This window comes from Sciurus carolinensis, chromosome 11 (assembly GCF_902686445.1).
Source record: "Sciurus carolinensis chromosome 11, mSciCar1.2, whole genome shotgun sequence".
NCBI classification, from domain to species: Eukaryota; Metazoa; Chordata; class Mammalia; order Rodentia; family Sciuridae; genus Sciurus; species Sciurus carolinensis.
Window position 1 is genome coordinate 107,751,710 of NC_062223.1, and position 18,200 is coordinate 107,769,909.

Here is an 18,200-nt window from a genome sequence, read left to right on the forward strand (position 1 = left end):
ATACATTATAAATGTATATATTTTATTTATTATAAATGACATATATTTTATTTTATTCCTGAGATATATTTTATTCTTTTGGGAAGGTGATAAGAAGGCAGTTCATTCTAAATTAGATTGAACCAAAAGTTTAAGACTACAACTGGGCATAAGGGATGTATTAGTCCTCTAATCATATTTAGAGATTGGATTAGATTAAATAGCAAGTCTCTTCTTTATCTGTCCTATGAAAGTTATATGTTACATTCAAAAGCATTTCTTTTCATCTATTCTTTTCATGTCCTTCTGTAAAAGGAATAGGCCTTAGGTGCTTTTTGTTATGGTTTATTTATTAGCTTGTTTGTTTTTATATCTCAGTGTGGTTTCCAGAACCTTTTCTTTTATGCTGGATTATTATTGACAAAATCTGATATAAAAAAATTAAATATTTTCCAAGAAAACAAAGAAATCGATGGTTAGAGATGGGGAAAACATTTTTAAATCACAAATCTTTCACTACTGTTAATCTTACTTTAATTATATTTTTAAGTGCTGCTCACAGTACTACAAAAAATTTAACTAACCTTGTTCCCACCTCTTTTATTTCTTTCATTCTATTCTTTCCCTCAAAAGTAACTCTCTTCTCAGTGCTGTACTGATTTTCTAAATGACCAAAGTTACTGTGCCATTTCCTAAATTTAAATATCTTGACAGGTAAGGTGTCATAGGCCTGAAGTCCCAGGGACTTTGGAGGTTGAGGCAGGAGGATTTCAAGTTCAAGGCCAGTCTCAGCAATTTAGTGAGACCATCTCAAGATAAAAAATAAAAAAGGCTTGAGATAGAACTCAGTGTTAAAGTGCCCCAGGATTTGATCCCCAGAACTGCAAAAGTAAAATAAAATAAAATATTTTATTTTATTTTATTTTTTTAGTTTTCAGTTCTGTGATATACAAGTGCCATGATGAAGGCCATTTAATTGAACACACAATTTTAATCTTAGTGTTCCTGGATTTTCTGACATTACCCTCTACATTTGAAGTAGTTATATCATCCTAAGACCTTTTGCCCCCAATTTTATATTTAACTTATGTGCATTTCATTTACCACCCAAAAATGATGGTGATGTCACTGTCATTGATTAAAATGACCACCTCCATTAAGACAAAAATGTTCAGAGTGAGTAAAGTAGAAGCAAAAATATACTGGACAGCATCATATGAAATTACCAACATTCAGTCATTTTTAAACCATGAAAAATACATGACTAAAGAATTTAGCAAGAATAAAGAAAGAAGCCAGGTGCAGTGGTGCACCCCTGTAATTTTAGTGGCTCAGGAGGCTGAGGCAGGAGGATTATGAGTTCAAAAAGAGCCTCAGCAACTTAGCAAGGCCCTAAGTAACTCAGTGAGATCCTGTCTCTAAATAAAATACAAAAAAAAAAAAAAGACTAGGGATGTGGCTCAGTGGTTAAGCACCCCTGGGTTCAATCCCCAGTACCAAAAAAGAAGAAGAAGGAGAAGGAGAGAAGGAAGGAAGAAAGAGGAAAGAAGAAATAAACATGAAGTATTACCCTCAGATTTTAAAATGTCAACAAACAAGTACAGGCAGCATAGAAGAATCATTTATCTGACGGTAGTTTTATGTAAAGTAGATCTTGGTGATTAGTCACCTACTTAATGAACTTGTGATATTATATGACTGCTTAGAAAGATCCTGTGTTTCCTCATATATTGTAGGAGAGGGAAACAGTGCTCTCTGATCACTGGAAGTGATGGTCCTCTGTGTGTTGCCAGATGGCTTCCTGTTTCAGTGATATGGCTTTGGGAGCTGTTAATCAAGCAGTGTATATTCCAAGCAAGATGACAGGGCATCTAAAAACCATGTCCTGTGAGAGAAAATTGAAGTAATAGGAATTTTTTTTTTTTGAACCCTGGAAATGAGATTAGAACAAACTATTTTAAAATAAGAAGGTATAGCAGGGTGATGGTAGAAATGAACCTGCTCAGAGGATAGAATTTGAACTACTTGATAATAAGCAAAGCAGATTGTGTGCTCAGACAAGAAGAGTGGTTGGAGTGTGCTGGGAAATCTTGTAAAGCTGTGACTTCTTTTGTCACTGGCTCATCTGTCAGGTATACTCCCCACAGATGGTAGTATTGGTCTTACTGTTTCCTTTTGAAATTTTCTTGCTCCAAAGCCCTGTGGGGGGCGCTCTCGCACTCTCTTGCTTTCTCTCCCCCTTGGCTTTTCCCTCACACTTTCATACACATACTTTCTGATTCTGAAAGTTTCACTTAGGGGGTCCATGATCCCTAAGAACTGTTATTACCTACATTATTATTACCTATATTTTCTACATCTTACTTTCTTTTTTTTAAGTTTTTTTTTAAGTTTTTTTTTTATTTTTTATTTTTACAGACTGCATTTTGATTCATTGTACACAAATGGGGTACATCATTTCATTTCTATGGTTGGGCATGATGTAGATTCATACCATTCGAGTAATCATACATGTATATAGGGTAGTGATGTCTGTCTCATTCCACCATTTTTCATTCCCTCCCTCTTTTCCCTCTGAGTAATATGAAATTCCTCATCAAGAGTGCCCTTATTTTTAAGCCTAACTGTTACCATATAGCTTAAGAAAAAGTCAGAATGGGAGACAAACTTTAGCCATATTCTAAGTTACCCATGTGAAGTTTCAGTAAATATTGTGCTTCTGTTAAATAGATTATATTTGGGCAATTTCCTGAATATTCTATTCATGTGAAAGTTCTATTATGTATATGTCAAGTGAGCAAATGCCAAAGGTACAAGGATGGTTTTTCCTCATGGGTGTTTTCTCTCTTTTTGCACACCTTAGGTTGGGAATCTCTCTTCAGGCTTGCCTTCTGCAAATCGTGGGTTACAGAAACCTTATCGCAGATGTGGAAAAATTGCGAAGGGAACCCTATGATTCTGAAAATCCCCAACATGAAGAAATGCTTTTGAAGGTTAGTCTTTGAACACACTTCAGCCTGTAACTTAAGCCAGCTAACGCTGGCCAAGCACCTGTTGTGTGCTATGCAGTACTCCAGGCTTTGGGGATATGGGGATGAGTAAGATGTGATCAATGTGACTGACTGGTAAGGCTGAGTTCTCTTGCTGGTTCAGAGGTTGGAGGTAAATTTCCCATCATAAAAGTCATATGAGAATTTGACTTTAAAGTAAGTTTACTTTGTAATCTGAGAAAGCATCAGAGGTGATTTCTGTGTCTCTCATATTTGGCTCAAGTTTAGATTATTTCACGTGTGTGGAAAGTCAATAGAAGAAATAACATTTATCAAAGAGTGTCCTGGGATTTTCACTTATGACTTTTAACACACATCAAACAAGATGAAGTTGATTTCTGCTTCAGCAAGAGCTCTCTGGGGAAATTGCCCTAGATCTTAATGCTGATTATTTATTCATGTAACTTGGAGAGTATTCAAAGAGGAGGTGAAGGTTTATATTTGGCATATTAAAACTGTTGGAAAATAATGTGGAGTAATAAATATTCCTGGATGTCAAAGAAACCCTGGAAAATCTCACAGGATCTGATAATGTATTATGTTTTGTTTTGGTACTAGGGATTGAACCCAGGGCCTCACACATGCAAGACAAGCACTGTACCACTGAGCTACATCCCCCTGATGTATTCAGGGGGGATTCAACACACTGAATTTTTGCTGGGCATTGGTGATGTATGCCTATAATAACAGAAACTTGGGAGGATGAGGCAGGAGGTTCGCAGGTTTGAGGCCATCCTGGGCAACTTGGCAAGAGCTGGTGGTGTAACTCAGTGTTAAAATGCCTTTGGGTTAAATCCCCAGAACCATTAAGAAAAATGAATTTTAGTTCAAGAAATTAAGACCAGAGGAAAAATTTCAGACCAACCTTTAGAACTACTTATCTGAAATGTTTTGTAAATTCACTTCTGAAAATAGATGATTTTTAAAATTATGCTACTTCTTTGCCTCTTCCTAGAATTATAAAAGATAGTAACAAATTTGGAAGAAAGCGTTTGTTTAGCTGCCTTAATTTTGTTTTGCTGAAAAATGTCAATAGAAGATGGAATTTTAAAAATGTATTCTGTTGTGGTTTTGTGTGAAGGAGTGTATGTTTTCGTGTACATAAGTACTTAAGTAGATGAGTCATTTGTCTCTACTAATTAGTGCAGTATCTGATGTGAATCATTAAAAATTAAAGAAGTCTCATAATCGGCAATGGTTTTTCTTCTTCCCTTTTTCTCCTGCTTAATTTTAGCTAACCCACTGACTGAGTTCCATCTTCTTTCATTGCCTTCTTTTCCCTGACTTTCCCTTTTCTGATGGAGATAGTCAAGTTAAAAGAAAGGACCTAACAGTGGGAATTAAGAGGAGAATAAAAGTGAAAAAGAAGAGGTGGTATAATTAGCAGACTGGTCACAAGCACCTGAACAACACATTAAAAAGGCTAAGACATCCTCAGAATTAATTAATGTGGTGTGGGTGCCTCCTGTGCAGCATCTTTAGCTCATCTGTTGCATGTGGGCTCACACCTAGTAGGTTTTTAACAAATATGGGTGAATGCGTGAGGTATTCTAGTTCATGTCAAGAATTTTTATGATATGACTGTTATCAATAATTATAATTTTATTATGTATGTGTTATTTTGATTGTTACAGCTAGATAGGCAGGAGAATGGTTGTTATCTTTATTTTGGAAAACTACAAGCGTTTTAGTTCAGGTTCTGATTCACATTTTAGTACATGATAAAACAATGATGTCCCCCACTGAGTTAGGCAGTTTGAGGAAAGACTTCTTTTCTGCCTTTCAGTGACTTGCAGGCTAATTGAGACATATTCTGCATCTACAAAAATATCCTTTTTTTCCCCCATAGCACACCTTCAAATCTCTCTCAAATGTTTTCTATTCCTACTGTCTTATTCTAGCCATCATCTCCAGCTTGGAGTGTTACAGCCTTTTAACTGTGTCACTAATCATTATATTCTTCCCTTCCATCTTCTAAAATACTGCTGGAAGAATTTTTCTAAAACACAGATCTAGTCATGTGATTATCTAGATTGAACACTTCAGGTTTCCCTTGTCTTATAGTAGAAAGTCCATGCATCTTGCCCCTTTCCACTATATTCTCTTAGCTACATCTTGTGCAACTCCATTACGCACACTGCCTTGCTTTGTCAGGCACTATGACCTAAAATAGGCCTTGCCGTCCCATATGCCCAGGAACTTGCTCATGCTGTTCCCTCTGCTTCCCATTATTCTCACAGCAGAAACCACCTTGTTTTTTAAAGTCCTCATTCCCTGAATTTGGAAATCTTCTCTAGCTCCCCAAGCAAACACAGGAGTAGGATCTTTATGCAGTGATAATAAAACATTCATTGAATGTTTGGTGTGTACCAAATATTACAGTAAGTGTTTTATAGCATTTTCACTTAGGTGTCACAGCAACCTTGTGGTGATATACAGGTACTGTTCCCATTTTTCAGATGAGGAAACTGAGGCTGAGTGCTAAGTATGCAAACTGACATGGTTAGGAAGGGTTATTAACTATGGTACTACACTAGCCCTTGGGAGAGAAACCATGTTTTATCCACTTTTATTCCCCGGGGACTGCATGGCTTGTGTTTAATGGCCCAAGGTTAGGCTTCTTTATCTTCAAGATGAATAAGAATACCCTTGCTACCTACCTCACAAAATTATTGAGAGCGGAAGTCACCAAACCAAGGCCCGTGACTGAGTTTGGTTTTCCATCCATGCTTGTAAGTAATGTTTTATTGGAGCAAAGCCACACTTGTTCATTTTTGTATCCTTATCTGACTGCTATCCTACTACAAAGGCAAAGTGAAGTAGTTACAACAAAGACCACTTTAGAATCACAAGGCCCTAAATCTCTACCAGCTGATTCTTTTTAAAGTTTGGTGACCCCTTCATTTATAAGCTCAGGGAATATATTGCCACATTGTTCAAGTGCTTTGCTTTATAAGCACAGGAAAGAATTATCAATGTAGCTGCTTAGAGTCCTAAAGTACAAAAATTCTAAATTTTATGATCATTTGGAATTAAATTGAATAATATTGTTATATTCACATTCCACTGCCCTTATGACTTATTCAAACAGATATTTCTATTAAAAGTTTTCCAATCAAGTTAAGAATGAAGGCAAAAACTTAGGCGGATTCCTGCACTTACTAAAAAAATACAAGCCAGAATTAAAAGGCCCTTTACTGATGGGAAGAGACAGTCCCATGGTGGCCTCCATGAAAAGCTGCTTCTCTTAAATGCTCTGGCTCCAGGGTGAACGAACAGCCTCATCCTTTCTGCTCTGCTGCAGACAGAATGAGACAAAATTGAAGTGTCCAAATAAGCCTGTTTAAAGGTTCAGTTCAAAGAGAAGAGGGATCAACAGAGAGAACAGTCCATGCTGCCTGACAGTCTGACTCAGAGTGCAGCCTCCACATCTGTAGCTTGTCATCTGCCACAGGCATCACTCTTTCTAGCCCCTGGTCTACTGCACTTGGCAGGTGGCTTCATAATAACTCAGCTCCCACTAGTATAGTCTTAGATGACTATACTCCTCAGGGCCCCCCAAGAAGAGGCCCATGACCAGAGTTCAGGTGTAAAGTTGGCTTCCTAATGCAAGAAATGAGCTCACCCTGCAGGGTTGCTCTGCCTCCTACCCTTACTTTTTCAGGGAAGAGCCTATTAGAAGAGAATTAGTTCAAGGTTTCTTACAGGAAATATACAAATATACGTAGATATACCTCATCTAAGTATTTCAACATAACTGGCTTTCATTTTCCAAGAGAGTGACCCTTATGAAAGCAAATAGGATTAACAACTTATTCAAGAGGACATTTTAATCACTAGTCTACTCTGCCATTATAACAGTGGTTCGCTTTATGCTTTGACTGTATCCCTTGTTTCTTCCTCCCAGCCTTCTCCTCACTGATGTCTCCCTGATCCTCTCCTCCCTAAGGCTGTCCTCCCTTAATGTCTGGAAACAGGATTCCTCTGGATCAGCTCTTAAAAAACACCTCTTCCCTCTGATGGGGAAAATCTCAGCCTCTGGGACGGAAGTCCCCTGTGTTTCGCCTTTGTTAGCAAAACAATAAACCTTCTTTTTCCTTTTTCTCAAAACCTTGTCTTCATTATTGGATTTGAGGACCGAGCTTTCAGTAACATAACACAAACTGTGAAAATGGAATTAATTTTTAAAGCATTTTATTATTTAAAGTTTTACTCTCCCAAACTAAGCATTCACCTGTTGAATGAGGTTTATAACCTACTTACAAAATGAAATGCTTCCTTTTGCCATTTTACTCCACTCGCTGGATGAAACCACATATTTTTTTTAACTGGGTAAGAACCCTGAGATAGATTCAAATTATTATTCAAATAAATGTTATTAGCTATACATTTGCGCCCCCTCCCTCCCCCGCCCGTTGTGATAGTAACCAAATCAATTTCTAAAGAATTTTTTAAAAGAGATCCTTTTCTTGGGATCATTACCTGGTCTTTCATTACTTGGTATCTTCTAATAAAATGATTAGAATTGATAAATGCAGAGCACTGGAAAATTCTTATGTAGATTATATAAACAGATATTTTGAACACCCATGTTTGATATTTTGTTTTCAGGCATGATAAATCTCTTTAAGTTCTTCTCTTTAAGGTTTTTCTTTCACCCTTTAGATAAATTTACTTATTGTGGCACTAACATAAAATATTTAATAATGTGAATAGTAATTTTAGTTTAATGTCTAAAATAACCACAATAAAAGAAAATGAACTGTAAATTTTTATTTGTTAGTATTTTCTGTCATTGAATATTATGTTTGATACTATGTCAGATATGTGACAATTCACTGTAAAGCAAAGTAATTTTGTATTACGGTACTATTGAAACTTTAAAATCCATATAATATAGAATAAGAAATTTCGAAGTTTATTTGTGAAATAGTAATAAGTAAATATAACATTTGTGCTTATATCCTATCTATAATGAAAATGTGATATCAACTATTAATAGTCTAAGAAGTAAATTTGCTTATATGCCCATCTCTAGTATTAAGAATAAGGTGGGGTACGGTGGCACACACCTATAATCCCAGTGGCTTGGGAGGCTGAGGCAGGAGGATCTTGAGTTCAAAACCAGCCTCAGCAAAAACAAGGTGCTAAGCAACTCAGTGAGACCCTGTCTCTAAATAAAATACAAAATAGGCTGAGGATGTAGCTCAGTGGTCAAGTGCCCCTGAGTTCAATCCCCAGTAGTAAAAAAAGAAAAAGCAACTTTTAAATATTATATATTTATATAACTGTGGATCTCAATCTCTCTCTCTCTCTCTCTCCGCCCCCCATAATGATATGTGCTAAATCTAGCTTTCTACAAAAACTCAAAAATAAAACTAGTTTATTAAGCAGTGAAGAGTATAATAATGTTTATAATTCATGTTTTTCCATTTGAATGTAATTGATTTTAATTTATACTCTTTTAGGCAACTCTTAAAGATGACAATATCTTTTGAGATATTAATCATGAACTTTGCTGATATTCCTTTGTCCAGCTAAGTGATAATATATGCACTTACTCCTGTTATAGGTGAAACCTGAGAAATGAAACTCAAGTCATTTCACTTTTCTTTGTGTTAACAATGTAACTAAACGTCTTAATGTTAGAAAAGCTTTTTCTGAAGGTTTGAATAATAAATGGCTACAAAATTTTCCCTGTTCTCCCTTTCCATTTATACTCTTCAATATTTTAGAGAATGCCAAAAAGCTTTTTTGTGGGAGATTGTCTATCTGTCCACCTACCTAATTTCCATTAAGAAATCAGAACAGGAAAGTTTGAAACACTAAAATAGACTAGTACACATTCCATTGCCTTAGAGCACTCCTGAGATGAGGGTGAAAAGGTAACTAATTTCTTACTTTTATTAGGGAATAGTGGTTTGGGTTTTGGTTTTTTACTACTCATGCTGAAAAGGTCTTTAGTACCTCCAAGGAGTCCTTAGACCATACTTTGAGTACTGCTATCACAGATAACTGAAAGATGATCAATCTTTAATTATAATATATTTGCACATATTCAGCTTTGCAAATTCCCTTCTCATAATGTAGTTTACACAACCTAAACCAATAGAGAAGGATATTTACATATGCATATGAACAGGGCTATTCTCTTTTCTTTTGTCTTCAGTTATGGAAATTCTTAAAGCCGAATACTCCCCTGGAATCTCGGATTTCTAAGCAGTGGTGTGAAATAGGTTTCCAAGGTGACGATCCTAAGACAGATTTTCGAGGAATGGGACTTCTGGGACTGTATAATTTGCAGTAAGTAAAATAAAGAATAGTTGAATGTTAGAGTGATGTTTTGGTCTTCTCATATTGGAATGGCAAAGTGGAGTTACTACTTAACAAAAGGCACTTCCCAAAGGACTCCAAGAAAACATTCAAGTTCTCCCAGAGGTAACTCAGATTCATAAAGTTTAAAAAGTTACCAGCCTCTTCCTTCCACCTCAGCAGACATCTTAGATTTTTAAAAAAATAATGTCAAATATATTTTTAAATTTTTTTTATTATGAAAAGCTCCAAGCATATGCAAAAAATAAGAAAGATATTATGACATCATATATCAATGACCCAGATTCATTAATTGTCAAGCTTTGAAATACTTGCAACTCTATTTTTTACTTTTTCCAGTGCTGGAGATTAACTCTATTTTTCTTTTTTCCCCAAGTGTTGGGGATTGAACCCAGGGCGGTGTGCAAGGCAAGCACTCTATCAACTGAGCTATATCCCCAGTCCAGCAACTCTACTTTTTGACAGAAGCATGTTAATGAAAATCCTCTACTGTTTGTCATTTCATATATGTCATTTCATATTGAAACTGGATTTTCAAACTCTGCTGCTTTAGTGTTGCAGCAGATTCCAACCACCCGCTAGTGCCTTCTTTCTGGATTCTAGTATCTTGAATTCAAAGAATGAAATCCACAGACTAGGAAGGATAAGATTTATAAGTAAGAAGGAAAGACACAGTGCTCCTGCAGGGCGAGAGGGTACCCAGTAGGTGTTGCCATTTAGGCACACTAGTCTAGGACTGATATGGCTACTGGGTAAGGGCATTGGTCTATATCTATGCTAATCAGGTCTTCGAAAACTACAAAGGCTAATAGTCAAAAATCTTTGCTGAACAGATATTGGAAAAGTACCAATACTATTGGTTCTGCCCATGACCTTCTAATTGGCAGTGCATCTATAGCCCTTGAATTTTAACTTTCCTGTAATCTCCATTCAGGTCCCCTCTTCTTTCCATGCACCCTTCCCACCCCAGGACAAAGGCTCGGTTGGAATATTTGGAATGTTTCTGATCATTTTCATGGAAACGTCTTTACATTTGAAAAATTCCCTAATTGGGGCCAATTACCTATATCCTATCTTATTCAATATTTCCATAGGTAGCTCTAAAATATGTCAGCATTACCTTACATTAACAACAATACCATTATTACTGCTAACAATCTATAACTAGTCCATATTCAAATAGCCCAGTTCTCTCAAAAAATGTCTTTTCACAGTTGTTTTTGTTCAAATGGAGTCCCACATAAGACCTGTGCACTTAGTGAGTATGTCCCTTGGGTCTTTACAAATTAATAGTTTCTTCTCTTCTGTCCCTTTCTTTACCCCTTCTCCTCTGTCATTAACTTGGAGAAGATTCCAGGTCAGTTGTCCTGTAAAATGTCCCATGGTCCAGATTTGTCTGTTTGCATTTATACCCACCCATGCCTGAATTTCCTGAAAATTGGAAGTATTCAGAGAGGCTTGAAGAGATTTAGGTTGACATCACAGTGGGCGGCCTGAGTCATCCCTCCACTCTCATCCCTTGTGCTGAGATGGGTCCTGGCCTGATGGCTCCATTGTCTGTCCCTCCTCAGCCTTTCCTCTTTCCTTGGTTTTCACTGAGCCAGTTAATTAATTGTATAAAAAAAAAAATGCTTTTCTACTGCTATTCTTCCCACAATTGTTGACTGGAATTCTGAAGGAGTAGGTTTCTTATTAACTATGGCTATTTGGTTTCTCTAAAATACAGGCAGAGAGATGGTTGATTTTTCTATTTAGTTGCCAGTTCTCAAGTAGGAAGTTGGTGCCCTCATTCCCTTGTTAGAGGTCGACATTTTTTTTTCTTTCTCTATTTTTAGAATATTGCTTGTTAACTCTGCGCTTTTATATGTTTACTGTGATCTGGCTAATTGCACTTATTATTTTTATGATTAAATTCAGCTATCATTAGTAATTATTTTTAAAGCCAAAGAGAGCCCTTTCCAATAGGTTCTTTGGTCTTTTGACACAACCTTATTAGTGAGGGGAGGGAGTAATATACTTTTAAAAGACATTAAACCTTAGTCACTTTTTGTGACATCCCATTTTTCTCCCTAGATCCTTCCCTTTGTTTTAAATTTAGGAAGTTTAATCATCACCTATTCTTTTATAAAATGTTTGAAATGCTACATTACCATGTACAATGACTGAACAGAAAGTAGATCTTAATACAAAGGTGGTGTCACAAATCATAGATAAAGGCTGAGCATTGGAACAGCTGAAATGGACAATTTGCCTTCCATTTAGAAAAAAATAAAAGTTAAATCTCACCCTCACCTCAATTCACAAATTGAAAATAAAAACCCAGCTTTTTAACCTTTAAGAGGAAATCTTTAAGATATATGAGTAAGGTGGGATCTCTTACAAAGTATTGACTGAAAAAGAAAGATTAAAAAATCTCACACATTAAAACTGATCATTTTTGTGAGCTAAGCTTACACCATAAAGAAAATGAACTGAACATTCTACTGTCGTGTATAACTGAAAGAACTAATAAAAAAAAATTTTTTAAGTGAAATGAGGCAAGACTAGCACTTGCATAAATGATAAAGGGTCCATTTCTGCCCATTATTCTCTGTAAGGTTGTTTGCCTTACTTGTTTGAGGATTGTTTTGATACACTGGAAAAAGAAATATCAACAGGACAAGGTCTGTGCACTGCTGCTCAAAGGCCAATACTCAGGAGACCAGAGTTGGCAGGAAGAAATCAGGTTCATTCAAGGACCAGCTCTGAAGAAAATGGAGGAACTGTATCCTCACAGCTTCATGTTGGGGGACTCAGGAACACAATGATCTTTTATAGGGAGGAGAAGGAGGAGCAAAGCAGAAAAGTATGTGCTGAGTGGGGTCTTAATCATCAGGACATGTATCTCTTCTCCTTTTTTTTCTTCTTCTCCAGAATATCCCAATGGGAACTCAACCTCATGTGCTTTTTAGAGAGACATGTTTTCTGCAAGCTAAATCCCACAGCAATATATATTGCATTAGGTGACACATAGAAAATAAAGACTAAGAGGGCATTGCAAAGGTCAGCAGTTGTTCCTGGTTCTGTAAATTGGAAGATTTAGCAGTTTAGATGTTAACTTCTCTTTAGAATTTAGAATGTCAGACAAAAGGAAGGGGAGTAAAAAGGGGGGTTAACAACCTTGCAGAAGGGCCAAGGGAATAGTACCTACCAAGGACAATTCTGAAGTAGTGACTCTGTTAATAACACAGTAAGACAAAAAGAAGAAACCTAAATGATCGGCAAAAGTATGAAATGAAACTCGATTGCATTAGTAATCATGGATGTGTGTATTAAAATTGCTGATTGGTTTGAAATTTTCTGAAGGAAATTTTGTTCTTTAGATTTACACAGGAAATTATATCCACATTAAGTTAAATAACGTATGGTATAGTTTTATTGTCTTTAAGATCTACCAAAATGTATAAATGCATTCCACTATCATGTAAAACTAATTAGGACAAATTTTTTAAAAATAATTTTAAAAAGTACTTTTTACAAGTTTTATTTAGAGACAGAGTCTCACTGAATTGTTTAGTGCCTTGCTTTTGCCGAGGCTGGCTTTGAACTCACAATCCTCCTTCCTCAGTCTCCTGAGCCACCACATGCAGCAGATGAATGCCATTTTTCACATTAAACTACACTGTTAATAAACATGGCTTCAGTTGCAAAAAAAAAAAAAAAAGTAATTTTTACTTTTGAGGGTATATGAGCTTTAATATTTATTAGGAAATTTCATTGTGCCTTTTCCCCCAGAAGAGTATTTTGTTTTTTTAACATCTCCAAGCTCCATAAAATATTTTCTATTTATAGGCTGGGAATATAGCTCAGATGGCAGAGTGCTTGCCTTGCAAGCACAAGGCCCTGAGTTCAATCCCCAGCACCACAAAAAAAAAAAAAAAAAAAAAAAAAAAAAAAAAAAATTTCTATTCATTTCTTCTCTCTCTCTCCCCTTTAGTGGTCACAGCCTCTCACTATGTTATTTCTCCCAGAAGAAGCCCAAGAGAGGGTCTTCAAGCTGAGCTATCTGACCTCCTGATCTATAACTCTCAGTAAAAATATATTTAGTTTTCTGGGAATAGCTATATTCACAATTAAATTTTCAAATCTACTAGATGCATTCCTAAATCTATGTGGCTTTCACAACCACCCTGCCAAGTCAGATTTGGGAAAATAAAGAAAATTTATTACAAAAAAATTGTTCTCCAAAGGAGCTGAAACTAGCAATAATTTTATGCCCATACCTATCTCTGAATCCAAAATAGCCTCAAACTGGATAGAAGTGAATTTATTCTGCAGGTACAGAATTATGGCTTTTTTTTCCTTCAACTGCAGGTATTTTGCAGAAAGGGACGCCACAGCAGCTCAGCAGGTCCTCTCTGACTCTCTTCATCCAAAATGCAGGTAACTCTGGAAAATGAAAATGGGTTAGGCTTTATGGATTAGGTAAAGATGACCTCCTACATGGATCTATAGATAAGATTATCAGGAGAGTCAGCCCACCAGGAGTGAGACTTAAATTTGTCTCAATCTCTTTTGACAAATGCTGATTAGGAAGGGCAAAACTTCAGATACTTGTTCCAGGATTTAGGATGGAAAGTGGCACCATTCAAGTAAGATATGTTGTTAAAGAGACTAATAAGATCACTGGGTCCAGGCAAATTGAGAGGTAGACATGGAAGAAAGTCAGGGTCTGGCAGAAAGACTTCAGAGAGACGAGCGAGTGTGGTGGGGAAAGAGGGAATGGAAATCATGAAGGAAGGGACCAACTGAGGAAGTCTGGAATTACTGAGGCTTTTTTTTTTTTTTTTGTAAATTTTAGGGTTCTAAATTATTTGCTTTTTCATTTACCTTTTTAAATGTTTTTCTTTAACTCATTACATGAAGGGATATCACTAAGGAGGAAATAAGGTATTTTTCCCTTTGCTTTGTGTTTTATTGCTTTTATTTTATTTTAGAATGAGTAGGGTAAGACTCTTTAAAGAAAATATAAATTTATGAAAAATGTTCAAAAAGCAAACATTTTTCAGCTTTTTATCTGACATAATTAATTTGGGGGGGGCTGTGTTTTAATGAGCTGAAAATCAGATTAGACAAATATGATAGAAAATGACGAGGTGCCTTTTGATAGCGACGACTGTACCCAATTGGAGGAAGTTTTGAACCCGTCACCTCCAGGGCAAGTCCCTCACTGCACATGACCCCAAGAAGGAGATTTCATTTGGGAATTTTGTTGCATAGAGCAAATTTACCCTTCTGTTAATACTTAATCTGATTTGATTATCATAAATAGCAGATAATGTGTGTGTCTGTGTGTGCTATTAGTTGCTCTTCTTATAAGGAGTTACATTATTTTGCAATCAAGTTTTTGTATTATTTTTTCCCCCTCAGCATGATGGCAGGTTAGTCATTAGTGTGCATGTTGGCTAAACCAATCTAAAATTTTATCAGAACTCCCTCAAAATTCAGGATAGGTTGACTTAGACTCCCTCCGCCCTTACAATTATACCTTCATTCTAACTCCATTTGACTGAGGTTCATTAAGTTACATTACACTTTCCTAGATTTACATTTATAACCTTTTATAAGACTGAACCTTTATTTGCTTTATTTATTTAACAAAAAAAGGAAGAGCTTTATTAGAAAGTGAAAGGCGAAGGTGTGCACACTCCAGGTGGAATGTGGGTTAGCTCAAGAACGAGAGACCTACTTTTATTTATTTTAAGAAAACACTAATATTGCTTAGTTCTATCTTGATTTGTTACCTGGTTAAAATAAAGCTGTTGTAACATTTTAACTTCATCTGAATTGATATTTCTGTAACTGAAATTGGCTGAGAGTCTGTGTGTGCTCACTGGTGCCAGAGAAACATGAGCCAGAAGACATGAATCCTCCATGGTCCTTGGAAAGTAACCATAAACTTAAAATATTTTTTGATTAACCATTGGAAGGAGATTTTGTCTGTGAACCATTCTCAAAAAACAAAAAAAACACTTTATAGTTGTAACTCCTGTATCCTCTATCAGAGAGGAGTTATTTGAAGTTTATGTGACTACTCTCCCTTAAGAAGAGACTAGTGTGTGTGTGTCAGTGTGCTTGCTAAGCATGTAGATAAAATTACCATTATTTTAAAAATTTTTTTATTTGTAAAATTACCATGTTTTATCCCTCAAGTTACAATACAGTTGAATAGATGAAGCTTATGTATTGTTTCAAATTGATGGTAAATGTCATTGGATACAAATCAAAATGTGTGGAAATACTCCTTCTTCACTAATATCTGAAAGAAGTCTATATTAACCAATTATGGTATCAACGTAGGTTCTGTCAGACCCTGAATATTTCAGGTGTTCAACAGCAAGAAGTCAACATGTACACTAGGGAAAGTTCTTTCCTTGTCCTTCAGCAAGAATGATGCATTTCTACTGTCATAAATATCTACCTGTACAGTCTAGAAAGAACTTGAGGGATAAAAGTAGATCAGTTTTAAGAGGAGAATTTTGACTGTGAGCTTTTTTTTTTTTTGCGGTACTGGGAATCAAACTCAGGGCTTTGTGCTTGCAAGGCAAGCACTCTACCAGCTGAGCTATCTCCCCAGCCCAACTGTGAGCTTTTATGTTTGTCTATTTTTTCCAAAGAAAAGGATCTCATATGTTTAGGTTATAGGATTGTATTCTATAATCAAATAATTGGAAAACATTGGCCTTTTCATAATTTCCAATGCAAATAACGAGTTTGATTTAACAAACAGAAATACTATGTGCTTAAAAGACTTTGTTAAAGAGAAAATGAATGCTTATAAATACTCATACCTTTTTTAAAATTTTACACAAAATTCATTTTAATTTGAATGAGGTTTTTTCTGTTTGTTTGTTTTGGTACTGGGTATTGAATGCAGGGGTGTTTTTACCATGCAGCTACATCCCCAGCCCTTATTTATTTTATTTTGAGACAGGATCTTGTTAAGTTGCTGAGACTGGCCTCAAACTTAACAATCCTCCTACCTCAACCTTCCAAGTCATTGGGATTACAGACGTGTGCCACCTTGCCCAACTGAATATGTGTATCATAAGCAAAAATCTTCTGATGCCTCTCTAGCTGACGGGTTTATTGGTTAGAAGTTATACTTAAAAAACAGATGGCATATTTAAATGAATTAAAAGCAGTCACTTTTAATTATAGCCAGTCATTTATAGAGTCAGAAAGCACACAGAGTTAAAATATCTGTTTTGCCTAATATTTTTGTGGTTGTGTGCTGTGTGTATTATGTGCATGTTTTGTAACGTGTAGCTTGCCACGTATTCAAGAGAACTCTCCTTTCTTCTGCTTAGACAGAAGCTGAATATTCATGTCTTTAGTTTTTACACTTTATTTTCTTTCAGTGCTAAGGACAGTTTTTAGCATACAACACTGAATGAAGGTTACATCACTCATGAAGAACAGTGGAACATTGTTCTGCTTGCAAGATATTGTTGGGAAGGGGCAGATACACAGTATGCAAGTAATAGAATGTAAGGCAGGATTTTCAGAAGGTTCTTCAGTCATATTCAGGACCTCAAATTATAAAATAGATTTAAATGGAGCTGTTATGGCCTAGCTGTTGTAGCTCAACCAGAAGAACTTGTTAGAACAACCATAGCACTTGTTAGAACAGATTTTTTAAAACCTATCTGCTTTTCTTTCCTCCCTCTTTCCCTTCTTTACTTTCCTTCCTCCCTTTCTCCCTCCTTCCTTCTTTCCTTCCTTCCTTTCTTTTACTAACTCAAACATCTACTTTCTTATTAATAAATATTTATTTGGCACCAACTATGGACCAGGCATCACATATAGGTCTGGGTAGGATGAACACCATGAGATTAAAACCCAACAATATCCAGTGAAGAACCATGAATGCGTGAGGCAACCTCTGGTTAGCGGAAAGAAGAGATGCCAGACAAGCTTTCAGAGGAGGTAGTACTTGATAAGTAATGACAGCGTAAAGGAGGACTTAATGTTTGGCCTTTAGGGCTGTCTTTCACTGTTGCTTTAGAAGTTGATAATACTCAAACTGATTCAAGTTACAGACTTCTCTGCATACAGTTAACAATTTTAACATAAGCAGTAAAAGAGAGTAAGTACCAATAAAAGACTAAATGTTATTTTTTCATTCATTCATTCAGCAAATTCAGCAAAACAGAATGGGAGAAGAAAAGGATGGATAAAGCAATTGGGTGAGTGTGGAATTTCATACACAAAGAATATCAGACTGAACCAGAAACAGAGCAAAAGTGCCCTAAGAGTGCTGTGAAAGATGACAAGGATGAAATTCCACTTGTCCTGATGGAAATATGTAAGCCAGTTGAATTTTAAAAAGGACCCATTTATATGTTCTTGGATTTATTTGTATGATTGCATTATACCATTTTGGAACCAACTGATGAGGTTTAGAAAGTTATAACTGTATGAAAGTGATTTCCAGAAATCACCTCTTAGAATTTGATTTGGTAGCTTTCTTTTAAAGATTTTTACCAGGTATTGGGCTGTTAGATAAAATTTTATTTTAGAAGCATTTTTAAAATGCCCATTTCGTCCAAAAAACTTCTGTGCCAGGTTTATAATAACAGAGTATTTAAAACTTATTTCCCCTTTCATTTTTAATGTAGAAAAGGGACTAGAAAATACATTTTGTGCTAATATACTTATTTAAACTTTTCTCACTTAAAAACGATACATGATTTTTATTCTGAAAATATAGAATGTAAACTAAATATCAACCTAATATTATTCTTGTGGGCGCATATTAATATTTTGTGGTATTTCATTCTAGCCTTTTTTCCATGC

At 35.8% G+C, this 18,200-nt stretch overlaps 1 protein-coding gene across 4 annotated transcripts in view; it reads left to right on the forward strand.

Annotated features, from left to right (window-relative positions):
- Elmod1 (ELMO domain containing 1) overlaps positions 1-18,200 on the forward strand; it is a 62,840-nt gene that overhangs the window by 35,244 nt on the left and 9,396 nt on the right. For all 4 annotated transcript variants that reach the window (XM_047519068.1, XM_047519070.1, XM_047519069.1 and 1 more), the window contains 4 exons: positions 2,843-2,972; positions 9,199-9,332; positions 13,716-13,784; positions 17,540-17,590. In XM_047519068.1, the coding sequence (XP_047375024.1) occupies positions 2,843-2,972; positions 9,199-9,332; positions 13,716-13,784; positions 17,540-17,590 (384 nt within the window). The remainder of the gene's footprint in view (positions 1-2,842; positions 2,973-9,198; positions 9,333-13,715; positions 13,785-17,539; positions 17,591-18,200) is intronic.